The sequence below is a fragment of the Pseudorca crassidens genome, chromosome 13 (genome assembly GCF_039906515.1).
Source record: "Pseudorca crassidens isolate mPseCra1 chromosome 13, mPseCra1.hap1, whole genome shotgun sequence".
NCBI lineage: Eukaryota > Metazoa > Chordata > Mammalia > Artiodactyla > Delphinidae > Pseudorca > Pseudorca crassidens.
Genome location: NC_090308.1, coordinates 46,934,017 through 46,961,000, shown reverse-complemented (window position 1 = coordinate 46,961,000; position 26,984 = coordinate 46,934,017). Strand labels below are relative to the sequence as shown.

At 41.1% G+C, this 26,984-nt stretch overlaps 1 protein-coding gene across 1 annotated transcript in view; it reads left to right on the top strand.

The window, feature by feature from the left end:
• CCN6 (cellular communication network factor 6) overlaps positions 1-26,794 on the top strand; it is a 32,485-nt gene extending 5,691 nt beyond the window's left edge. Inside the window, exons 3-6 of the mRNA XM_067702898.1 lie at positions 17,244-17,541; positions 21,416-21,658; positions 24,903-25,096; positions 26,134-26,794. Of these exons, the coding sequence (XP_067558999.1) occupies positions 17,244-17,541; positions 21,416-21,658; positions 24,903-25,096; positions 26,134-26,415 (1,017 nt within the window). The 3' untranslated portion in view covers positions 26,416-26,794. The remainder of the gene's footprint in view (positions 1-17,243; positions 17,542-21,415; positions 21,659-24,902; positions 25,097-26,133) is intronic.
• Positions 26,795-26,984: the final 190 nt, after the last annotated feature.

Below are 26,984 nucleotides of genomic sequence, written 5' to 3'. Positions count from 1 at the left end.
GCTTATAGGCAACATCCCTTTAGTGATTGACTTGTAATAGAATGCAGAGGTTTTTCCCTGTTACACAGGTTTTGTCCTGTTTCTCAGGGAGGAAGGATGAAGAGATGACACCAGAACTATGCTTGGTATTCCTTGTTGTTTGGTGTGTATGTAATTATGGCGTAACTGACTACTTAGTAAATTGTGTAGGGTATGTCTGCACATTTTATGGAGTCCCTGGCTCTCCCAGGACCCCAGATTCCCCGTTGTTGGCAGGCAGCACAGTTTTTCCCCAGGTCTTGGGCTTGGGACTGAATGCGCGTCAGTCACTGTGTCCTTATACATAGAAACAAAGGTGAGCAGTGAGCCCAGGAGAGGCAACAGGTAAAGGGAGGATAGGTAACAGGTCAAAAGGGATAGAAATCGGCCCTAGGATGGGGGCAGGAAGATGGACCAGACACTGGATCCACAAGAAGTCGAAGCCCCGTCACAGATGCATGTCAAGACACACGGACAAAGACCAAGGTTGAGAAGCTGGGTAAGCCAAGGTCACACACAGCGGGACACAGGAGGACATGGGCTGGTGACCACACATGCCAGAGAGGTGAGAATTAGAAGGAGAGGGGGGTACAAATCTGTAATAAATTTAAAAATAATCTTAATTTGTTAAATGAATGATTGCTACTAGTGTAGTTGTCTTATCTTAGCCCCAAAAGATTGGGGTTAACTTTACTCTCATCTATCATGGGGCTGCAGCCACAGAAAGGGGCTTCTCTCAGGCCCTGCAGGCGTCCACCTGGGTTCAATCTACATTTTTCTTCCAAACCTAACCCACCTGCTATGAGGAACGTGCTGTAACAGAGATAAGTACAGGGCACTGTGAGTAGAAGCTGGGGAGTGAGGGGAGGCCTGTGGGAACCTGTTACCATGTGGAGGGAGAAGCCCAGACGCAGCAGGCTGTGATGGGGTGCTGTGGCCAGAGGCCAGGCTGGTACCCTGTGCTTGAGGACTGGGGAAAGCAAGCAGCTCAGAGAGGCCTTGGAGAGGCAAACCCAGACGAGAGGCTGAGGGCAAGGCGGGTAACTGCGTCTAACTTCACCATTTTGCCCAAGGCGGGCTCTGATCTCTAGAGCAGGTGGGACAGCTCCTCAAACAGAAGTCACCCCTGATCTGCCCTTCTCAGTCCCGGGAGGAGTGCGCTCCAGGCCACCGCAAAGGTAAATATGATATTAGAAGAGTCGCCTGAGAGTAAACAGGGCAGTAAAAGGGATCTGGGAAAGCGAAAGCAGAGTCTGAGAGCGGGAGCACGAAGTCAGGAGCCGGGAGAGGTGGAGGCGTGGGTCCTTTCTCCTGGAGAGACAGGGGAGCTTTGTGCGCTGGCCTCGCATCTCCGGCTGCGCGCGGCCGGGCCGGGGCCATGCGAGGGCCGCTCCTCTCCACGCTTCTCCTGGCTGCTCTGTCACAGGTACGTCCTGGCTCTCCCACCACTCCTTCCCCCAGGGGATGCGGCGACTCCTATTTCCTCAGGTCAGAGATAAAAAGGAAGAGAAGATGGGGGAAGAGGAGAGATGCATTCCTTGTGGAAATACTTGCAGACGAACAGGGAGCCATTTTCTTCTCCAAATCGAGTCCTGTTTAGGTTCATTAGCTTCGGGAAAGAGTGAAAAACATTTCTCCCTTTCGGGGAAGGGCACTTAATCCTGCTTCCGATATGTTTGAACAGCTCCCAGATTTTCATACGGTGTATTTTTTACGGGAGTCTGCTGGCACACGCACTTGGGGAGCGGCAGCCCTGCGGGCGGGGTGGCTGTGGTCCTCTGCGTGCGCCAGCCCGGGCGGAAGGCACAGAGCCGCTGGAAAAAGTGATCCTAATGGCTTTCTTCAGCTAAGCCTGTCCTTGTAGGAAAGAAGCTTTTCAGAGCAAACATTTATATTTTTAAAACATTCTATTTCTTTTTTCTTAACCCATGAGTTTTTCACTTTTCATGAAAAGGAATCAGTCCACGGGATTTTTAGGTATTTCATACAGCAGACCAAAGGGAAGTTTAATTTAATATGAGCAATTCTTTGCTTTAGTAGTTTTTATTAAGATCATTAAAACAGGGTGACTTATTTATGGATTTATTTACATGGTGGAGGTTTTCGCTAGCCCAGAAGACAGAGCTTTTGAAACGTGGTTATTTAGAGTACAGGGATGTGTCTGTGAGTTAATTTGATTGAGGCAGTAAGTAGTAGATGTATTTTAGAAAACAAGGGGTAGAAAATTGTTGTATGTGGAGAGATTGAAGATTTTAAAAGGGTCATAACAAGAATGTCAATGGTACCATTATGTGGAGGGGTGCTTTTCTCCAGTAGGGGTGAGATGGGGCTGCCTATTGCCTATTCCACTGCTCTTGAGAAAAACCCTGTCATTTTTGTTGACTGAGAACTACAGCATCTCCCTAAACAGCAAATATTCCAACAGAGAGAGATGTGCCCAAAGTGAAAACAAACACAAAAACGGGTTATATAGCGAGCAACAAGAAAATATTATGCTTAATGGCAAAGTTAAGGGTCTGATAATACCTACCATTTATAGAAAATCTATGTGCCATGCACTGTGCTATGCACTTTAGTCATTATCTTAATCCTCAAAATAACCTTGCAAAGTGGATATTATTAGCCCTGTTTTACAGAGGAGGATTGAGGCTCAAAGATCAAATAAATGAAAGTTATCGAAATCCCAGAGTTATACTAAAGCTCAGCTCTGTGGTCAAGACCCCTCATTGTTTCTGTTGTATTATTCTGATGATTCTTTTGTGGTCTTGAGCTTTTGATTTTGAAAACAGTCAAAATGTCTGAAGAAAAAATTATATACAGTTTTTTACATTTACCCACATATTTGCCATTTCTGGGACCCTTGATTTCTTCCTGCATTTCTAAAGTACTATCGATTGTAATTTTCCCTTCAGACTGAAGAGCTTCCTTTAGTATTTCTTGTGAGACAGGTATGCTAGCAACAATTTCTCTCAGCTTTTCTGTATCTGGAAATGTCTTTAATTTTACCCTCAATTTTAAAAGATAATTCCACTGGAGAAAGAACCTCAGGTTGACAGTTTTTTTTCTTTCAACATTCTGTCTGGGGGCCTTGTTCTCCTTCTCCACCTCCTCTTTTAAAGACATAGTTTTTTTTGGCGTAGTTTTAGGGTCACAGCAAGTTTGAGAGGAAGGTACAGAGATTTCCTGTGCACTGCCTCCCTTCCACCCGGATTATCTGTGTCCCCCACAAAAGTGGTACACAACTGATGAACCACACTGGCACATCGTAACCATCCAGAGTCCATCACTTACGTTACGGTTCACTCTTGGTGTTGTACCTTCTGAGTTTGGACAGATGTGTAATGACATGTATCCACTATGACAATACTGTACAGAGTATTTTCGCTGCCCTAAAAATCCTCTGTGCGCCACCTGTTTATCCCTTCCCCCAACCCCTGGCAACCACTGATCTTTTTACTGTCTCCATAGTTTTGCCCTTTCCAGAATGTCATATGGTTGGAGTCATACAGTATGTAGCCTTTTCAGATTGGCTTCTTTCACTTAGTGATATGCATGTCTTTTCAAGGCTTGATAGCTCATTTCCTTTTAGCACTGAATAATGTTCCACTGTCTGGATGTATCACAGTTTATCCACTCACCTATTGAAGAGCATCTTGGTTTCCTTCTTTTGATGAGAAGTCAGATCTCATACTTATTGTTATTCTCCTGTGTGTAATACTCCCCCTTTCTCAGGCTGATTCCAAGATTTTCTCTTTATCCTTAGTTTTCAACCGTGTTACCTTGTGACCTCGGAGATCATATAGAAATGCTTCCAGACTGGAAAGATAAACAGGTGTCCCCAGGTGGGAAGTTTGGGGAGCGGGCACTTCATTAGAGGGAGCAATGTGAGGAAAAGCCTGACCTCAGAGGAGGAGAAACTGACCTGGTGCCTCTTGTCAGGTGCATGGCATAGGAGGGGAGTGCATTGAGTGCTACCGCTAGAGAGGAAGGCGAGGACCAGCACACAGAGGGTTTAGATACCATGCTCAGAAGTTTGGACCATATACTGTTGACAGTGGGGAGCCACTGGATGGGCTTCAAGGAGATGAGGAGTAAAATCAGATACAGTGGTTTTTTTAAAATTAAAACAATTTTAAATTTTATTTATTTTTTATACAGCAGGTTCTTATTAGTTATCCATTTTATACATATTAGTGTATGCATGTCAATCCCAATCTCCCAATCCATCAAACCACCACCTCCACCCCCGCCACCACTTTCCCCCCTTGGTGTCCATACGTTTCTTCTCTACATCTGTGTCTCAATTTCTGCCCTGCAAACAGGTTCATCTGTACCATTTTTCTAGGTTCCACATATGTGCGTTAATATACGATATTTGTTTTTCTCTTTCCGACTTACTTCACTCAGTATGACAGTCTCTAGATCCAACCATGTCTCTACAAATGACCCAATTTCGTTCCTTTTTATGGCTGAGTAATATTCCATTGTATACATGTACCACACCTTCTTTATCCATTCATCTGTCAGTGGGCATTTAGGTTGCTTCCATGACCTGGCTATTGTGAATAGTGTTGCAGTGAACACTGGGGTGGATGTGTCTTTTTGAATTATGGTTTTCTCTGGGTATATGCCCAGTAGTCGGATTGCTGGATCATACGGTAATTCTATTTTTAGTTTTTTAAGGAACCTCCATACTGTTCTCCATAGTGGCTGTATCAATTTACATTTCCACCAACAGTGCAAGAGGGTTCCCTTTTCTCCACACCCTCTCCAGCATTTGTTGATTGTAAATTTTCTGATGATGCCCATTCTAACTGGTGTGAGGTGATACCTCATTGTAGTTTTGATTTGCATTTCTCTAATAATTAGTGATGTTCAGCAGCTTTTCATGTGCTTCTTGGCCATCTGTATGTCTTCTTTGGAGAAATGTCTATTTAGGTCTTCTGCCCATTTTTTGATTGGGTTGTTTGTTTTTTTAATATTGAGCTGCATGTGCTGTTTATATATTTTGGAGATTAATTCTTTTTTTTTTTTTTTCTTTAGCATTTGAGAACTTTGGTTGATTGAGTATTTATCATATGTCATGCACTATTCTGCCTTAAAATTGCTCACAATTTGCTGTAGGGAGACAGGCAAAAAAGTGCATTCAAATGTTACAGTTTCTGTGATAAAAAATATGTATGGGATACAACAGGGTACAAAGGAAAAATGGTCATTTCAATCTGGACAGAGCTCATTAAGTTTCTTGAATCTGTGGGTTTGTAATTTCCATCAAATTTTGAAAAAATTTCAAACAAAATTTCTCGAAGTATTTTTGGTCTCTTCTATTCCTTCTGTGACTCTAGTTACATGTATGCTTGAGGTTGTCCCATAAGTCACTGAGGTTCTTTTTTTTTTTTTTGGCTTCTTTCTTTTTTTTTTTTAACATCTTTATTGGAGTAGAATTGCTTTACAATGGTGTGTTAGTTTCTGCTTTACAACAAAATGAATCAGTTATATATATACATAGGTCCCCATATCTCTTCCCTCTTGTGTCTCCTTCCCACGCACCCTCCCTATCGCACCCCTCTAGGTGGTCACAAAGCACCTAGCTGATCTCCCTGTGCTATGCGGCTGCTTCCCACTAGCAATCTACCTTAAGTTTGGTAGTGTATATATGTCCATGCCTCTCTCTCGCTTTGTCACAGCTCACTCTTCCCCCTCCCCATATCCTCAAGTCCATTCGCTAGTAGGTCTGTGTCTTTATTCCTGTTTTACCCCTAGGTTCTTCATGACATTTTTTTCCCTTAAATTCCATATATATGTGTTAGCATACGGTATTTGTCTCTCTCTTTCTGACTTATTTCACTCTGTATGACAGACTCTAGGTCTATCCACCTCATTACAAATAGCTCAATTTCGTTTCTTTTTATGGCTGAGTAATATTCCATTGTACATATGTGCCACATCTTCTTTATCCATTCATCCGATGATAGACACTTAGGTTGTTTCCACCTCTGGGCTATTGTAAATAGAGCTGCAATGAACATTTTGGTACATGACTCTTTGAATTATGGTTTTCTCAGGGTATATGCCCAGTAGTGGGATTGCTTTTGTAGTTTTTTAAGGAACCTCCATACTGTTCTCCACAGTGGCTGTATCAATTTACATTCCCACCAACAGTGCAAGAGGGTTCCCTTTTCTCCACACCCTCTCCAGCATTTATTGTTTCTAGATTTTTTGATGATGGCCATTCTGACTGGTGTGAGATGATATCTCATTGTAGTTTTGATTTGCATTTCTCTAATGATTAATGATGTTGAGCATTCTTTCATGTGTTTGTTGGCAGTCTGTATATCTTCTTTGGAGAAATGTCTATTTAGGTCTTCTGCCCATTTTTGGATTGGGTTGTTTGTTTTTTTGTTATTGAGCTGCATGAGCTGCTTATAAATTTTGGAGATTAATCCTTTGTCAGCTGCTTCATTTGCAAATATTTTCTCCCATTCTGAGGGTTGTCTTTTGGTCCTGTTTATGGTTTCCTTTGCTGTGCAAAAGCTTTGCAGTTTCATTAGGTCCCATTTGTTTATTTTTGTTTTTATTTCCATTTCTCTAGGAGGTGGGTCAAAAAGGATCTTGCTGTGATTTATGTCATAGAGTGTCCTGCCTATGTTTTCCTCTAAGAGTTTGATAGTTTCTGGCCTTACATTTAGGTCTTTAATCCATTTTGAGCTTATTTTTGTGTATGGTGTTAGGGATTGATCTAATCTCATAGTTTTACATGTACCTGTCCAGTTTTCTCAGCACTACTTATTGAAGAGGCTGTCCTTTCTCCACTGTACATTCCTGCCTCCTTTATCAAAGATAAGGTGATCATATGTGCATGGGTTTATCTCTGGGCTTTCTATCCTGTTCCATTGATCTATCTTTCTGTTCTTGTGCCAGTACCATACTGTCTTGATTACTGTAGCTTTGTAGTATAGTCTGAAGTCAGGGAGCCTGATTCCTCCAGCTCCGTTTTTCATTCTCCAGATTGCTTTGGCTATTCGGGGTCTTTTCTGTTTCCATACAAGTTGTGAAAATTTTTGTTCTAGTTCTGTGAAAAATGCCAGTGGTAGTTTGATAGGGATTGCATTGAATCTGTAGATTGCTTTGGGTAGTAGAGTCATTTTCACAATGTTGATTCTTCCAATCCAAGAACATGGTATATCTCTCCAGCTATTTGTATCATCTTTAATTTCTTTCATCAGTGTCTCATAATTTTCTGCATACAGGTCTTTTGTCTCCTTAGGTAGGTTTATTCCTAGGTATTTTATTCTTTTTGTTGCAATGGTAAATGGGAGTTTTTTCTTGATTTCACTTTCAGATTTTTCATCATTAGTGTATAGGAATGCCAGAGATTTCTGTGCATTAATTTTGTATCCTGCTACTTTACCAATTTCATTATTAGCTCTAGTAGTTTTCTGGTAGCATCTTTAGGATTCTCTATGTATAGTATCATGTCATCTGCAAATAGTGACAGCTTTACTTCTTCTTTTCTGATTTGGATTCCTTTTATTTCCCTTTCTTCTCTGATTGCTGTGGCTAAAACTTCCAAAACTGTGTTGAATAAGAGTGGTGAGAGTGCGCAACCTTGTCTTGTTCTTGATCTTAGTGGGAAAGGTTTCAGTGTTTCACCATTGAGGACGATGTTGGCTGTGGGTTTGTCATATATGGCCTTTATTATGTTGAGGAACGTTCCCTCTATGCCTACTTTCTGCAGGGTTTTTATCATAAATGGGTGTTGAATTTTGTCAAAAGCTTTCTCTGCATCTATTGAGATGATCATATGGTTTTTCTCCTTCAATTTGTTAATATGGTGTATCACGTTGATTGAATTGTGTATATTGAAGAATCCTTGCATTCCTGGAATAAACCCCACTTGATCATGGTGTATGATCCGTTTAATGTGTTGTTGGATTCTGTTTGCTAGTATTTTGTTGAGGAGTTTTGCATCTATGTTCATCAGTGATACTGGCCTGTAGTTTTCTTTCTTTGTGACATCCTTGTCTGGTTTTGGTATCAGGGTGATGGTGGCCTCATAGAATGAGTTTGGGAGTGTTCCTCCCTCTGCTATAGTTTGGAAGAGTTTGAGAGGGATAGGTGTTAGCTCTTCTCTAAATGTTTGATAGAATTCGCCTGTGAAGCCATCTGGTCCTGGGTTTTTGTTTGTTGGAAGATTTTTAATCACAGTTTCAATTTCAGTGCTTGTGATTGGTCTGTTCATATTTTCTATTTTTTCCTGATTCAGTCTTGGCAGGTTGTGCATTTCTAAGAATTTGTCCATTTCTTCCAGGTTGTCCATTTTATTGGCATAGAGTTGCTTTTAGTAATCTCTCATGATGTTTTGTATTTCTGCAGTGTCAGTTGTTACTTCTCCTTTTTCATTTCTAATTCTATTGATTTGAGTCTTCTCCCTTTTTTTCTTGATGAGTCTGGCTAATGGTTTATCAATTTTGTTTATCTTCTCTTGGAACCAGCTTTTAGTTTTACTGATCTTTGCTATCGTTTCCTTCATTTCTTTTTCATTTATTTCTGATCTGATTTTTATGATTTCTTTCCTTCTGCTAACTTTGGGTTTTTTTTGTTCTTCTTTCTCTAATTGCTTTAGGTGCAAGGTTAGCTTGTTTATTCGAGATGTTTCCTGTTTCTTAAGGTAGGATTGTATTGCTATAAACTTCCCTCTTAGAACTGCTTTTGCTGCATCCAATAGATTTTGGGTCGTCGTGTCTCCATTGTCATTTGTTTCTAGGTATTTTTTGATTTCCTCTTTGATTTCTTCAGTGATCACTTCGTTATTAAGTAGTGTATTGTTTAGCCTCCATGTGTTTGTATTTTTTACAGATCTTTTCCTGTAATTGATATCTAGTCTCATAGCGTTGTGGTCGGAAAAGATACTTGATACAATTTCAATTTTCTTAAATTTACCAAGGCTTGATTTGTGACCCAAGATATGATCTATCCTGGAGAATGTTCCATGAGCACTAGAGAAAAATGTGTATTCTGTTGTTTTTGGATGGAATGTCCTATAAATATCAATTAAGTCCATCTTGTTTAATGTATCATTTAAAGCTTGTGTTTCCTTATTTATTTTCATTTTGGATGATCTGTCCATTGGTGAAAATGGGGTGTTAACGTCCCCTACTATGAATGTGTTACTGTCGATTTCCCCCTTTATGGCTGTTAGTATTAGCCTTATGTATTGAGGTGCTCCTATGTTGAGTGCATAAATATTTACAGTTGTTATGTCTTCTTCTTGGATCAATCCCTTGATCATTATGTAGTGTCCTTCTTTGTCTCTTCTAATAGTCTTTATTTTAAAGTCTATTTTATCTGATATGAGAATTGCTACTCCAGCTTTCTTTTGGTTTCCATTTTCATGAAATATCTTTTTCCATCCTCTTACTTTCAGTCTCTATGTGTCTCTAGGTCTGAAGTGGATCTCTTGTAGACAGCAAATATATGGGTCTTGTTTTTGTATCCATTCAGCCAATCTGCGTCTTTTGGTGGGAGCATTTAGTCCATTTACATTTAAGGTAATTATCGATATGTATGTTCCTATTCCCATTTGCTTAATTGTTTTGGGTTCGTTATTGTATGTCTTTTCCTTCTCTTGTGTTTCTTGCCTAGAGAAGTTCCTTTAGCAGTTGTTGTAGAGCTGGTTTGGTGGTGCTGAACTCTCTCAGCTTTTGCTTGTCTGTAAAGGTTTTAATTTCTCCATCCAATCTGAATGAGATCCTTCCTGGGTAGAGTAATCTTATTTGCAGGTTTTTCTCCTTCATCACTTTAAATATGTCCTGCCAATCCCTTCTGGCTTGCAGAGTTTCTGCTGAAAGATCAGCTGTTAACCTTATGGAGATTCCCTTGTGTGTTATTTTTCCCTTGCTGCTTTTAATATGCTTTCTTTGTATTTAATTTTTCACAGTTTGATTAATATGTGTCTTGGCATATTTCTCCTTGGATTTATCCTGTATGGGACTCTCTGTGCTTCCTGGACTTGATTAACTATTTCCTTTCCCATATTAGGGAAGTTTTCAACTATAATCTCTTCAAATATTTTCTCAGTCCCTTTCTTTTTCTCTTCTTCTGGAACCCCTATAAATCGAATGTTGGTGCGTTTAATGTTGTCCCAGAGGTCTCTGAGACTGTCCTCAGTTCTTTTCATTCTTTTTTCTTTATTCTGCTCTGCAGTAGTTATTTCCACTATTTTATCCTCCAGGTCACTTATCCGTTCTTCTGCCTCAGTTATTCTGCTATTGATCCCTTCTAGAGTATTTTTAATTTCATTTATTGTGTTGTTCATCATTGTTTGTTTCATCTTTAGTTCTTCTAGGTCCTTGTTAAATGTTTGTTGCATTTTCTCTATTCTATTTCCAAGATTTTGGATCATCTTTACTATCATTATTCTCAATTGTTTTTCAGGTAGACTGCCTATTTCCTCTTCATTTGTTAGGTCTGGTGGGTTTTTGCCTTGCTCCTTCATCTGCTGTGTGTTTCTCTCTCTTCTCATTTTGCTTATCTTACTGTGTTTGGGGTCTCCTTTTTGCAGGCTGCAGGTTCACAGTTCCCATTGTTTTCGGTGTCTGTCACCAGTGGCTAAGGTTGGTTCAGTGGGTTGTGTAGGCTTCCTGGTGGAGGAGACTAGTGCCTGTGTTCTGGTGGATGAGGCTGGATCTTGTCTTTCTGGTGGGTGGGTCCACGTCTGGTGGTGTGTTTTGGGGTGTCTGTGGACTTATTATGATTTAGGGCAGCCTCTCTGCTAATGGGTGGGATTGTGTTCCTGTCTTGCTAGTTGTTTGGCATAGGATGTCCCGCACTGTAGCTGGCTGGTCGTTGAGTGAAGCTGGGTGCTGGTGTTGAGATGGAGATCTCTGGGAGATTTTCACCATTTGATATTATGTGGAGCTGGGAGGTCTCTTGTGGACCAGTGTCCTGAAGTTGGCTCTCCCACCTGAGACGTACAGCACTAACTCCTGACTGCAGCACCAGGAGCCTTTCATCCACACAGCTCAGAAGAAAAGGGAGAAAAAGTAGAAAGAAAGAATTAGTAGAAGGAGAAAGAAAGAAAGGAAGGGAGGGAGGGAGGAAGGAAGGAAGGGAAGGAAGAAAAAAAGAAGATAAAGTAAAATAAAATAAAGTAAGATAAAATATAATAAAGTTATTAAAAAATAATTATTAGGAGAAAAAAACAAGAACGGACGGATAGAACTCTGGGACAGATGGTGGAAGCAAAGCTATACAGAGAAAATCTCACACAGAAGCATACACATATACACTCACAAAAAGAGGAAAAGGGGAAAAAATCATAAATCTTGCTCTCAAAGTCCACCTCCTTAATTTGGGATGATTCGTTGTCTATCCATGTATTCCACAGATGCAGGGTACATCAAGTTGATTGTGGAGCTTTAATCCGCTGCTTCTGAGGCTGCTGGGAGAGATTTCCCTTTCTCTTTGTTTTCACAGCTCCCTGGGGCTCAGCTTTGGATTTGGCCCCGCCTCTGCATGTAGGTTGCTGGAGGGCGTCTGTTCTTCGCTCAGACAGGATGGGGTTAAAGGAGCCGCTGATTCGGGGGCTCTGGCTCACTCAGGCCGGGAGGAGGGAGGGGCACAGAGTGCGGGGCGAGCCTGCGGCGGCAGAGGCCAGCGTGACGTTGCACCAGCCTGAGGCACGCAGTGCGTTCTCCCGGGGTAGTTGTCCGTGGATCCCGGGACCCTGGCAGTGGCGGGCTGCACAGGCTCCCCGGAAGAGGGGTGTGGGTAGTGACCTGTGCTCGCACACAGGCTTCTTGGTGGTGGCAGCAGCAGCCTTAGCGTCTCATGCCTGTCTCTAGGGGTCCGCTCTTTTAGCTTCGGCTCGCGCCCGTCTCTGGAGCTCCTTTAAGCAGCGCTCTTAATCCCCTCTCCTCGCGCACCAGGAAACAAAGAGGGAAGAAAAAGTCTCTTGCCTCTTCGGCAGGTCCAGACTTTTCCCCGGACTCCCTCCGGGCCAGCCGTGGCGCACTAACCCCCTGCAGGCTGTGTTCACGCCACCAACCCCAGTCCTCTCCCTGCGCTCCAACCACAGCCCGAGCCTCATCTCCCAGCCCCACCTGCCCCGGCGGGGGAGCAGACAAGCCTCTCGGGCTGGTGAGTGCCGGTCGGCACCGATCCTCTGTGTGGGAATCTCTCCGCTTTGCCCCACGCACCCCTGTTGCTGTGCTCTCCTCCGCGGCTCCGAAGCTTCCCCCTCCGCCACCCGTAGTCTCCACCCGCGAAGGGGCTTCCTAGTGTGTGGAAACCTTTCCTCCTTCACGGCTCCCTCCCACTGGTGCAGGTCCCGTCCCTATCTTTTTGTCTCTGTTTATTCTTTTTCCTACCCAGGTACGTGGGGGGTTTCTTGCCTTTTGGGAGGTCTGAGGTCTTCTGCCAGCGTTCAGTAGGTGTTCTGTAGGACTTATTCCACGTGTAGATGTATTTTTGGTGTATCTGTGGGGAGGAAGGTGATCTCCACGTCTTACTCTTCCGCCATCTTCCCGGAAGTGATCAAGATTAATTCTTTGTGCATTGATTCGTTTGCAAATATTTTCTCCCATTCTGAGGGTTGTCTTTTCGTCTTGTTTGTAGTTTCCTTTGCTTTGCAAAAGGTTTGAAGTTTCATTAGGTCCCATTTGTTTATTTTTGTTTTTATTTCCATTACTGTAGGAGGTGGATCAAAAAAGATCTTGCTGTGATTTATGTCAAAGAGTGTTCTTCATATGTTTTCCTCTGAGAGTTTTATAGTGTCCAGACTTACATTTAGGTCTCTAATCCATTTTGAGTTTATTTTTGTGTGTGGTGTTAGGGAGTGTTCTAATTTCATTCTTTTACATGTAGCTGTCCAGTTTTCCTAGCACCACTTATTTAAGAGAGTGTCTTTTCTCCATTGTATATCCTTGCCTCCTTTGTGATAGATTTTTTGACGATAGGTGTGTGGGTTTATCTCTGGGCTTTCTATCCTGTTCCATTGATCTATCTTTCTGTTTTTGTGCCAGTACCATATTGTCTTGATTACTGTAGCTTTGTAGTATAGTCTGAAGTTAGGGAGTCTGATTCTTCCAGCTCTTTTTCTTTCCCTCAAGACTGCTTTGGCTATTTGGGGTCTTTTGTGTGTCCATACAAATTTTATTTGTGAATTCTATCAAACATTTAAAGAAGAGGTAACTCTCATCCTTCTCAAGCTCTTCCAAAAAACTGAAGAGGAAGGAACACTCCCAAACTCATTCTATGAGGCCACCATCACCCTGATACCAAAACCAGACAAAGATACTACAAAAAAAGAAAATTACAGACCAATATCATTGATGAATATAGATGCAAAAATCCTCAACAAAATACTAGCAAACAGAATCCAACAACATATTAAAAGGATCATACACAATGATCGAGTGGGATTTATACCAGGGATGCAAGGATTCTTCAATATACACAACTCAATCAATGTGATACACCATAGTAACAAACTGAAGAATAGAAACCATACGATCATCTCAATAGATGCAGAAAAAGCTTTTGACAAAATTCAACACCGATTTATGATAAAAACTCTCCGGAAAGTGGGCATAGAGGGAACCTACCTCAACATAATAGAGTCCATATACAACAAACCCACAGCAAACATCATTCTCAATGGTGAAAAACTGAAAGCATTTCCTCTAAGATCAGGAACAAGACAAGGATGTCCACTTTCACCACTATTATTCAACATGTTTTGGAAATCCTAGCCACAGCAATCAGAGAAGAAAAAAATAAAAGGAATATGAATTGGAAAAGAAGACGTAAAACTGTCACTGTTTGCAGATGACATGATACTATACATAGAGAATCCTAAAGATGCCACCAGAAAACTACATAGAGAATCCTAAAGATGCCACCAGAAAACTACTAGAGCTAATCAATGAATTTGGTAAAGTTGCAGGATGCAAAATTAATGCACAGAAATCTCTTGCGTTCCTATATACTAATGATGAAAAATTTGAAAGAGAAACTAAGGAAACACTCCCCTTTACCATTGCAACAAAAAGAATAAAATACCTAGGAATAAACCTACCTAAGGAGACAAAAGACCTGTATGCAGAAAACTGTAAGACACTGATAAAAGAAATTAAAGATGATACAAATAGCTGGAGAGATATACCATGTTCTTGGATTGGAAGAATCAATATTGTGAAAATGACTATACTACCCAAAGCAATCTACAGATTCAATGCAATCCCTGTCAAATTACCAGTGGCATTTTTTACAGAACTAGATACAGTGTTTTTTGTTTTGTTTTGTTTTTTTTGTGTGGAGATGCTGGGGACCGACAGATATGTTTTTTAAGAGCTCCTTAAAGCAGTGATGTGGTAGATTTGTTGAAGTCATTCTTGAGGGAGGGAGACCGGTTAGGAACTTACTGCAGTAGTACTTGGTAGCAGTGAAAATGAGGGAAGAGTGACTAGTTTTAGGGCTATAAGGATGATAAGCAGGATTAGTTGTTAAATGACTATGGGAGGTGAGGGAGAGGAAGATGACCTGGACGACTCCTAGCTTCCTGTCTCCAGGGTATGGAGAAGCTGTCTCGGGTGGGTGGGGCAATGTTGAGTTTGGGACGTGAGTTTTTCCTGTAGGACGTTCTAGTGGAGACGTCCGGTAGGCAGCCAGCTATATGGGTCTGCACTCAGCGTGGCAGTCCTGGATGGAAATTTATATTTGAAGCTGCATAGGATCGAAAATGACGGCAAGGGTGTTGATGAGATGGTCAAGAGACAGTGTGCAGGGTGAGAACAGCAATACATTAAGGTCACGAAACACCAGTGAGCTTAGATCTAAGTCAAATGCAGGGTAACAGGAGCCTGCAAAGGAGATTGAGAAACTATGTCCAGAGGTAGGGGTCGAACTGGGCAGGGGTGTGGGGCTGGTGTCATGAAAGCCAAGAATTGAGAGTCCAACACCTTAGAGAGGGGAGGACGGAAAGTTCATGAACATGAGCCCAGCTGAGAGGCCACCGAACCTGGCAAGGGGTGCCTGGTAACCACGTCTGAACCTGGGCAAGAATGCGAAGCAGGCGCTCGCTATGTGTAGCCTTGATATTCTGCCCCCCTACATTCGGGATTTCCATTGTTCCTCCTTGTCCTTCAGAAGCCCAGCACTGTATCCTCAAAGTCTATTCTCACATGGTATATTCAACTCAAATAGTAGCTGAAAGTGTTACTCTGGGGAATACATGTCTCATCAGTGGTAAGAAAAAAGGCTGGGCTTCCCTGGTGGCGCAGTGGTTGAGAGTCCTCCTGCCGATGCAGGGGACACAGGTTCGTGCCCCCGTCCGGGAGGATCCCACATGCCGCGGAGCGGCTGGGCCCATGACCCATGGCCGCTGAGCCTGCGCAAAAAAAAAAAAGGCTTAAGATTTAATGGTGGAATTTCAAACAGATAGTTTTAAATGTAGGGTTGTTTTTGTTTTTTTTCTGATTCTGACTCTCTTTTTCATTGTCCAAACTTTTTCTTTTTTTATATTAGCTATCTATTTTATACATATTAGTGTATATATGTCAATCCCAATCCCCCAATTCATCCCCCCCAACCACTTTCCCCACTTGGTGTCCCTTAAATGTAGGGTTTTTGAGTTGGAAAGAGGTTTAGCATGTCTGTATCAGTCCAACTGCCTTCAGTTCCATCAGATAAAAATTGAGAGTTAATTACAGAAATTACTTGCCAGGCACTGTGCTAAGTGCCACTTGTACACCAGCAAGTGAACCTCAACTCCCTGTGGTTGGGTAGCTTTAGGGTGAGTGGAGAAGACAGGCACTTATACACTAACTTCAGTACACCGACAGGTAAAAGGGAGCATGGAGAGGTTATAGAAAGTCTTCTGGAGAAGGTGGTAACTCAGGGAAGGAGTGGGGGCAGGTGAAGAAGGTTACAGGTAGAAGGAACAGCCTCAGATATGCAGGGAACCCGCAGGCACTTTCACTCGCTAGAAGCTAAGGCATCTAAGGAATGCAAGAGATGAGGAGGGCCCTGAACGTTGTGCTGCAGGTCGCTGACCTTCGGGTGTGAGGGATGAAGGAGATGGAACAGGTGAGGTTGATCTCAGCTTCCTGGCTTGGGGAACTCAGGGGATGATGCCACCATTCACTAAAATGGGGACTAGCTGAGAGCAGTTTCTTGTGGGGAGGGAGAAAGTGAGGTGCTTGTGGGACATCAAAGTGGGATATACCCCGAAGAGATGAATGAGTTAGTTGTGAGCTCAGGGGGAGAGTCTGGGCTAGAGAGGAAAAACAGACGCAGAGATTCAGTGATCTGTTCAATATCAAAGCTGGTTGGTGGCAAGCCCTGGCCTGGGGAAGGGAGGAAGGTAAGGATTGAGAGCTCAGGCTCTGGAAGCTGCCTGCGTGGTGTAAGTCCCTCTTCTTCCACTTACTTGACATGCGACCTGGAGTAGGTTAAGCAATCAGAGCCCCATAGTCCTCCCTTGTAAAATGGGGTGTATTGTTTCCTATTGCTACAGTCTTCAAACAGCACAGATCTATTATCTTACAGTTCTGGCATCTGTAGTCTGGAAACAGAGCTAAAATCAAGGCAGGGCTGTGTGTTCCTTCCGGGGAGTCTAGGGGAGGATCTGTCCTTTGCCTTTTCCAGCCTTTATAAGCTGCTTGCATTCCTTGGCTTGTGACGCCCCCCTTCAGCAGAAGCATCGTGTTACCTCTGCTTCTAGCATCACATCTTCTCTGACACACCTGCTTCTCTCCTTCCCTTGTAAGGAAGAGTAGATTGGAGGGGAGAATTGGGAGTTTGTTTTTGGTCATGTGAAGTTTGCTATGCCTGTCAAACATCTAAGTGGAGATCTGTTAAGTAGGCAGTTTGAGTTCAGAAGAGAGGCCTGGGTGGAGACATGAGATGCAGTGAGGGAAGTTACTTCAGAGGTCTTTACCCACAGGGGGTTTCAGTGTTTAGAGATGAAGATGATGAGAAGAAACTAGCAGAGGAGACTGAGAAGGAGCCATCAGTGAGAAAGGAGGAGAAAGAGTCATGTGTTGGAAGCTGAGCGCAGAAAAGTTTAAGGAGCGAGTGATCATGTCAAATACTGGTAGATACTATTATTATTACAATTCACCACACTATATTCTCGTACTCTGGGGGAAATCTATTTCCAGAAGACCTCTGAAATTAGTTTGAGGAACCATTTCTAACATCACCTTTGTTGTCAAATGAAGTTCTACTGCAGGGCCCAGGGCACTAGGCTGTTAGACACGGCGCCCGAAGGAAGGCCTGGTGAGGTAGCAGAAGTGCACCATCGTCAACAGTTTTGTCACTGGCCCTGTCAGTGCGCTCGCCAGAAGCCCAGCTGCCCTCCTGGAGTGAGCCTGGTGAGGGATGGCTGTGGATGCTGTAAAATCTGTGCCAGGCAACCAGGGGACACCTGCAACGAAGCTGACCTCTGCGACCCCCACAAAGGGCTGTACTGTGACTACTCAGCGGACGGGCCTACGTACGAGACTGGAGTGTGTGCATGTAAGTGTCTCCTTCTGCACTGGCTGGCGAATGTGGAGTCTAGACAGGGTTTTTGCCTGCACTTGTTACTTTGGAATAATCAGCTTAATGTGACTAAATAAGAGGTGGGTTTAGTTTCCACGCACCAGTGAGACTAGCCTTCTCATGTTGGACACCATGTGAAATGAGCAGATGTTACACACACATTCAGAAACCTGTTACTTTTATTGCATTGAAATGATCTTGCAGTTCTTCTCAGGTAATTGCTTTTAATGATAAAAATAGGAGAAATTATGTAAATGGCCTGACTCATTAAAGTGCCACAAATGACAGCTTTTGTTAATACTGTCAGAAGCAATCTGAATTCAACCTTTTCTGTGACTAAAAAATAATCTTTTTTAAAATGTAAGGATGTATATCTAGTATTCAGACATACAGCTTTAATCTCAGTCTTCCCAACTAACCGTCAAGTTACTGTACTTTAAAATTTTATTTTATTTTATTTTTGGCTGTGTTGGGTCTTCGTTGCTGCACACGGGCTTTCTCTAGTTGCAGCGAGCGGGGGCTACTCTTCGTCGCGGTGAGCGGGCTTCTCACTGCGGTGGCTTCTCTTGCTGTGGAGCACGGTCTAGAGCTCGCAGGCTCTAGAGGGCAGGCTCAGTGGCTGTGGCGCATGGGCTTAGTTGCTCCACAGCTTGTGGGATCCTCCCGGACCAGGGCTCGAACCCATGTCGCCTGCATTGGCAGATGGATTCTTAACCACTGCACCACCAGGGAAGCCCAAGTTACTGTACTTTTTACTGAGGCACATTTGTAAATAGAAGGTAGGGGCACCCCACATCACAACAGGATCCTCAGCTTTATGGGCCTCAGCTCTGGAGACCGCTTGAGACCATCTAAACCTATGCCTTGCCAATAATTCAGGATACCAATTTATTGAGGATTAAAAAAAAAATTTCTAAGGGAAGAGAAATACTCATGTCAGCTGGGTGGTTAAGTTACTCTGTAGAAAAGTCTAAGTGGGAAGGAAAACTACTAGCAGAAGTTTGGTTGTAAGTATGAATGAGAGCACATCTCTGGAGTTGGACTGAATGTGTGGAACAGTTCAAGTTGATAGCCTGATGCCCCTGTCAGCACTTGACTATTGTATATTGGTTAAGAATGTAGGCTCTGGGTTCAAATTCTGAGTTCTGTCTGCTGAGTGACCTTGATCAAGTTGCTTAACCTCTCTGTGCCTCAGTTATATTATATGTACTTCCTATTTTATAGTTGTTAGGAGGATCAATTGAAATGAAGACACAAAACCCAAAACACCTAACACAATATCTGGTATGTAGTAAATTCTCAAAAATGTTAGCTATTACTTATGGAAATTCAACAGGAAAAACGTGATCTATCAGACTCTGGCATTCAGGATACCCCTTTCTCCCAAACAGTGCCAGGCAAGGTATTTCATTAACCTAACAAACACTTAGTGAGCATCCACTACTGAGCTAGACACTGTGACCAGCAGGTGGGGACACAACAGGGAAAAAAGAGATACAGGTCCTGCCCTCGTGGAGTCAAAGTTTATTGTGTCAGACAGATCTTTCCACAAGTAATTTTGTGTACAATGTGATGAGTATTGTAACAGAGCACAGCCATGAGGATGGGGGTGGGGATGATCTCTAACTGGGGTCACAAACTATGGCTCAGGGACCAAATCCGCCCCACAGTCTGTTTCTGTAAATAATGTTTTATCAGAGAACAGCCACACCAGTTCAGTTACATATAGTCTGTGGCTGCTTTACAATAGCAGGGTCTAGTAGTTGCAACAGAGACCGAATGGTCTATAAAGGCTTAAGATATAACTTTACAGAGAATGTGCTGATTCATCATTATAGAACAATGGTTTTTAAACTTTTTTTTGGTCTGAGGATCCCTTTAGTCTTAGAAATTAATGAGGAACCAAAGAGCTTTTGTTTATGTGAGTTACCTCTTGGTATTTAATGGATTAGAAATTTAAAAATATTTACTAATACGTTTAAAAATAACAAACCCATTGCAAATTAGTAAGAATAATATATTATTTGTGAAAAAATTTTACTTTAAAAACAAAGAAATTAGAGAAGAGTGGAAGTGGAATTGTTTTACATTTTTGCAGATCTCTCTAATGCCTAGCTTAACAGAAGATAGATTCTTACATCTGCTTCTGCATTCAATATATTGCTATATGTTGTTTTAGTTTGGAATATATGAAGGGATTCCAGCCTCACACAGATACGTTGTTGGAAAAGGAAGGAATATTTTAACAGACTTTTCAGATAATTGTGAATATTCTTTTTTCATATTATATTAAAACTTGAGAAGTGGAGTTTCTTAAAAATTAGCTGCATCACTGCTAATCGTGTGGAATCGGAAACCAAATCAATGACCTTTTCAGACTCTGTGACATTAAAATACTTTCCTCTATTCAAAGACCCACTTGGAATGGGGCTTTTCCTCGAGTATAATTTTGTAATACCATGCACTGGTTATCTGGAAAATACCAGTTTGGAGCAATGGGTTATATGGATATTTTAAAAAATCACATTAGTTAGTACCAAAATTATCAGAAAAGTCTACATATTGGGTAGCTATAAAGATCTCAGGGGTGGACACAAATTTTCTAAAATTCTAATTTTTGCTCAAAAGCTTAAATTCTGTTACTGGCAACAAGTACTGTCAGTTGTTTTCCTTGAAGTGACAGGCTCGTTTCGTTGATTTTCAAGAAAATGTCTGCCAAATACCCAAGTCTGAATAACCATGAGGTATCCGTCAAGCATCTCTTCAGGGGAAATTACCACTAAAAAAGTGGTTACTTCGGCACACAACCCAAACAATAACATAGGTGCTTTTCCTCGAGATAACTATTGTACTTTGGTACACTATCTAGAGAAAGGCTCTATGTAACTTCCTGTTTTGTCACACAGAATATTAAAAAGACATGTATATTTGATCACTCAGATTTAATAAAATTAGTAATTTTTACTGTGTCATTAAGGACATTCTTAGGTAGAGCTAAGAACTGTAAAAAACAGTACGTTTATGTATGTATGGCAAGGAAAAATAGTGACTAACCTGTACAGTTTGATTCACGCTGAAGTGTCAGCAGCAGTTTTAGCCACTGCTGCTTTTGCACCATCAGCACAAATGTCAACACAGTGAAGTCAGTCACATCTTAGTATTCTGAAAAGGTTTTGACCTTCCAGTTCTGTGAAAGGTCATCAGCTACTGTGCAGTATTGTAAACAATTTATGATTTCTTCACCCATTCACTTATCCTAACTCCCTAGGAATATATCCTAGCCTGTTGGGCATCTGGGGATATCTGTCTCACCAGCCATCAACCCAGCTCTGAGGTTTACAGTCATTATCCCAGTTCTATACTCATAGTGATTTTTTATTAACTTTACTCAAGAACAGGGAACAGGGTCTTAATTTTGAAGGCGACTACTCAGGGCTGATAATCTACGATATAATGAAAATGTCTAATTTTCACTTTTTTTTTTTTTTTTTGCGGTACGCAGGCCTCTCACTGCTGTGGCCTCTCCCGTTGCGGAGCACAGGCTCCGGATGCGCAGGCTCAGCGGCCATGGCTCACGGGCCTAGCCGCTCCGCAGCATGTGGGATCTTCCCGGACTGGGGCACGAACCCGTGTCCCTTGCATCGGCAGGCGGACTCTCAACCACTGCGCCACCAGGGAAGCCCTCATTTTCACTTTTTACAGATGTTCTGTGAAGGGGGTTTCACATGTGGCCTAAAAAATTGAGAACTGTATCTCATAAAGGAGATAGCAATTTCCTCTATGGTTTATAACTGAAGTCTAGACTATCAGTTATGGCTTCTTTGGTGATTTTGCTCTTCTCTCTTTTCAGACCTTGTAGCTGTGGGATGTGAGTTCAACAGGGTACATTATCATAATGGCCAAGTGTTTCAGCCCAATCCCCTGTTTAGCTGCCTCTGTGTGAGTGGGGCCATTGGATGCACACCTCTGTTCATACCAAAGCCGGCTGACAGGCACTGCTCTAGGGCTAAAGGTGGAAAGAAGACTGATCAGTCAAAATGTGGCCTGGGGTCATCACAACAGCAGCTGTCAACAAGCTACAAAACAATGCCAGGTACTCATAAGTAGAACTGTCTCTCATGTATGACTTCGCCTGGTTTTCTTTCCTTTTATGTACCACAGGAACTAAGGAGGTACTTACTGATTGGTGATCAGAGTGAGATTTAGTTTGAGTGTGCCACCATGCTCAGTCTCTACCTCAGGCAGGTATGCTCTGAGTATCTGTAAATGGAACTTTATGATGTTTTAGATTTTTTCCTTTTTTTTTGGCCGCGCAGCTCATGGGATTTCAGTTCCCTGACCAGGGATTGAACCCACGCGACGGCAGAGACAGCACTGAATCCTAACCACTAGATCACTAGGGAACTCCCCAAATATTCCAGTTTTTGAAAGCTCTACTAGGTCAGGAAAACTCTTACTACCTCTACTTATTTCCATTTAACCTCTTCTCAGGCAAACTGACCAAATATTATCCACAAGTACCCTGGCCTGGAAAAACTTTTATCTGTATTGTTCTATTATGGGCAAGAAGTATGAACCATCCAGTTCCAAAAATGTCCAAAGGCAACTTTTCCATATGGTAAAAGCAGAAATGGAAGGCTATGATCAAAAATATTTGAGGGTACATTGATTTGTAAACATTTCTAAAAAGAGATAAAACTAATGTAAAATTACCCTTTCATTCACTGAAAATGAAGCTTAACAATTACCAACTTCTCTAAATAAATGTGCACACAGGCATTTTTAAGTAGGTTACCCAGGTATGTGTGTAGTCAGAAACTTGTAATGAGAATCTTTATTACTCACCTGGAGCACCTGGCCATTTACAGTTGGCATCAGTATATTCACAAACCTTACAGTTTGGTCTGCTCTAAGCTAGCACCTTATTTAGGTGCCAAGGCTTTTTGGGGACAGGAGTTTCAAAAATGCCAGCAGATGAAGCACAGGTGAGGAAGGACTCAAAAAGGGCAATATTGATGCCTGGTTATTATTCACATCTGTGCTTTCATCCAGAAATTAAGAATGCCTTTTTCTTGAAATTTGGAGCTTAGTAAATGAAAGATGCCATGGAAATATAGAATACTTATGTATGCTAAAGACTCCTAAATTCACTTATGTGGATAGTTAATAAAAGCAACTATAATCAGAGAAATGAGTCTTAGATCTTTAAAAACGAATTCTTAAAGGAACATCCTCTGGGATTCCAATTATGCCAATTCAAAAAACTTTAACAGGTTACGGCAAATCGGCATTCACCATCCGTGGTTTTCAGCTAACCGCTCTAAAAGTTTTGAAAATATAAGCCAAATTGTTTTTTTTAACAAATGTACAAGAACAGTTGATTTTCTGCATTGGATCTTGCTGACCCAGTGTTAAGTTCTTAGAACCCATGCGTGAACCTCCCTGGTGAGACCACCGTAGAACAGCAGTTGTCCCCAAGGCCAGGCCTTTGGGTCACGGTCAAGTTGGTCTCATTTGTGAAGTCAGAGCAGTTTCAGTGGATTCAGTTGGAACCTGGTTGGAGGAGGCGTCAGATGGTCATTCTTAGTGGTCAGTACTTTGCTACAGAAAATGAGAAAATCTCCCAAGTGTGCTCTAGTAATTAAAATATAGGCCTAGATATGTTTAAAAGGAAGTATATGTTCAGTCTAATGTCTCTCCTCTGCTTAACTTTGAAACTGTACTTATGGGCCCAAACAGGAGTTTGCTTTCAAAGTTGAGCACAATGACACACACATACTTTAAGATATATTTGTGATAGTAATTTATATACTTAATTCCAGACAGTCTACAGTTGGAATCTAGCTTTTGCTTTGTCAGCAGGAAGCATGCAATGACATAATGCCCCTATGCTTTTCTCACTGCTCACCGAACACTGAACTTGTACTTTGAAAATTTCTTCTAGTTTTCTTGCCCTTTAATGAATGTTAAGCAATTGCTGAACTGCAGCTCTTGGCTTAACTCTAAGCGGGGTTCTTGGTAATATGATAATCTAACCTACCTTTATTTATTGCAGATGCATGCCAAGCTTTTAACCTGCTTCCTGCGCTGAGGTCTTTAAACTGTTGTCTACCTTCCAGGTATCCCCATTTTTCTGCTTCCTCTCCCTCAGTTCTGTGTGCAGTGGCAAGATCCTACTGTAATAACACTGACAACAGTATCAAAGTATCACTTTATTCAAAGACAGCACATACTTCAAAGTGACTCTTCCCTATCAAGAAGGCATTTTTTTGAGGGGGGGTGGGTGGTTCCTTTTTAAATTGACATTTTAATGTAGGCTGAATTTTGCTGTGTTAATTGCAGACTCAAATCTCCACCTTACTCCCAAAGCACCCACTTTAGGATGCATATTAACCTGAAGGAAATGCTTTGAGACAATGAACCAATTAGTAGTTTGCTTAAAATGAACCAAGTGCCTGATTCATTCATGAGCAGAACAAGAGGGAAGCTCCCCATGGATTTACAAGATGGAAGAATTATTATGCACTCTTTATATTTTCATTATTCACCCCCTTCCCCTCCCTTGTTTCTCCTAAGCTGCAGGCAGGGGAGGGGGGCTCTGCCTATCCAACCCACTCACCCATAGATCCGTCCATGCATTCCGAAGTGATATGAAATGTCTAGACAACAGAGGGAATACCATAGGCCTGATACCATAGGGAATGTAATAGTTAAGCTGACTGAATAAAATGGATTGCACATTTTTCATGACTTAGTGTAAGTATTTAGATTAGTTCAGTGTAACGTAGAGAATTTTCTAAAAGACTAGATTTTAAAAAGTGGAGAAGAAAATAACTGGTCTCATTGATAGCTGAATTCTCAAATGTAACTTTTGTATTTTAGATTTTAACATCACGAAATTTAACAGTAAGACCACCTTGTTCTGATTAATATCTTGAATTCCCTAATCCTACTGATGTCTGTTTCAACATCTGTTGAAAATAACATCAAGCATGAGGCAAGAACCAGGGAAAAGGCAGATATCCATCAAAGCATAAGCTTGTTTAGTACTCAGAGGATGGGCTATGCAGAAAGAAGCAAATGGGTACTTTACTCAGTTTTTCAAAGATAAAGTATTTTTATTCCTCCTAAGATACTGCACTGTAATACTTGATTGAAAGATAATTTGGGGAGTGGGAAAAAGAGAATAATTAGACCATAAGCTTATTTTATTCTGAATTACTTTATATAAAGTTCAGATCTATTAACTATTAGCTTAAAAATAATGATTAAAAATTATCTACCTACATGAATACATATATATTTATACACATGCACTCCCTCCTCCTTTATTTTAGCTTATAGGAATCTCCCACTTATTTGGAAAAGAAAATGTCTTGTGCAAGCAACGAAGTGGACCCCTTGCTCCAGAACATGTGGGATGGGCATATCTAATAGGGTAACCAATGAAAACAGCAACTGTGAAATGAGAAATGAGAAAAGACTGTGCTACATTCAGCCTTGTGACAGTAATATATCAAAGACAGTAAAGGTAAAGTTTAAGTAGATTTAACTTCATGATAATTCAATATTGAAACTCCTGAAAAGTATGTGTGTGTCTATGTATGTGTGTGTTTTGGAAGTGTTTATTAATAAAACCACTTCATTATAACTCTTAAAGTCAAACTATCTTGGAGGAAAGCAGATATTAACTGCACTTTGTGGGAAAAATTTCACCAAGCAGAGAGGTAATGTTAGGGTATCTAGAATCAACAGGTTAACAGCTTACTAGTGTGGGTCTTGATCAGCCTGATTTGTTGGGGCACCCCACCATGTATATTGTTTTTCCAGAGAGGATCCTTTTCAGATTCTACCTTCTTTTTCCTATATTAATTTTATGTAGTGGAATCAGAGCAATTGATAAAAGATTTTGGTTGCTACATCATAATTATAAAAACATTAGGAACATCAGAGAAGTTCTGATCTTATGTATCACCAACTTGGAGAGGGAACCACACTATTTCCAAAATGCTTTGCTTAGCTACTACTTGCCAAAGGACTATGATACAATAATACATACTCTTGGTATAACTAGAGCTGGTCCTGCTTCTGTGACTGTCTCGAGTAATTTTTAGAAATGCTACAAAACCAATCTTATCCCTAAGTAAGTTATTCCCTATCCTATTTATTAGAAAGCTGACAATTTCAAAGGGATTAAGATGTTCATTCATCTATCCATCTACTTAAAACTGTCTGAGCCATATTAGAGAATTTAAGTCTTGGCCCTTAATATTAAATAAAACAGAAATTTTCATTTATTGTGGAACTAAGTCAAGGGTAGATAGCAGAAAAACATTGGGGAGTGGGTCCTATAATATGATGGAGGAAGCACAGGGAGGACTTCCTAGGTCCTCTGGTGAGAGGGGATTTTAAAGGCAGAAAAGAAAGGGCTGGATGTCACTAAATGGCAACTATTAATGCCCTGAAATTATATCTGTGTATTTATGTAATAGTCCACAAAGTATCGCTTTTCTGAACTACTGTAATCAAGTTTAAAGAGTGACTTCTTAACGTTATATATCTTTTCAGATCCCCAAAGGAAAAACATGCCAACCTACTTTTCAACCTGTCAAAGCTGAAAAATTTGTCTTTTCCGGATGCTCAAGCACTCAGAGTTACAAACCCACTTTCTGTGGGATATGCTTGGATAAAAGATGCTGTGTCCCTAACAAGTCTAAAATGATTACCATTCAGTTTGATTGCCCAAACGAAGGGTCATTTAAATGGAAGATGCTGTGGATTACATCTTGTGTATGTCAGAGAAACTGCAGAGATCCAGGAGATATATTTTCTGAGATCAAGATCCTATAAAACCAAGCACATGGGGAAAAAGTTAAGGTCAATCATGTCATTACATCAAAATTTAAAATGGTTTTAAAAGGGTGGCAAATCTGCCTTATTGGTTTAAAACAGTAAGAATGCCTAGCTAATTCTCAGATAACTGTATTTAAGGCATTAGAAGCTTTAAAAAAGGTTCTCCTAAAAATATATGTAAAATACGAAAACCTTAAAATTGAGCTCTTAAAGTGTATAATTATGTAATACAAAAGTATTTGGTTCCATCTACATATTCCATAATGAAACGTTATACAATTTACAAGAGAACATTTTATTCTATAAAATAATCTGAAATGATCTGTTGAAGCTATATAAAAAGCATATTAAAGTTTTAAAACTGTACTTTGACAATACAGCCTAGGCTCCAATCACATAATCATTATAGGGTGAGCAAGATTTTCTAGATTAAATCTTAACTAGGAATAAGACTAAGTTGTAAATATATTTATTATTTCCATTGCTCTATCCTGAATATCAGTTTACTAAGATTTCTTTTGGAAGGAAAAAATGGAACTTCTTTGGCCACTGTTGACAACTGTAAT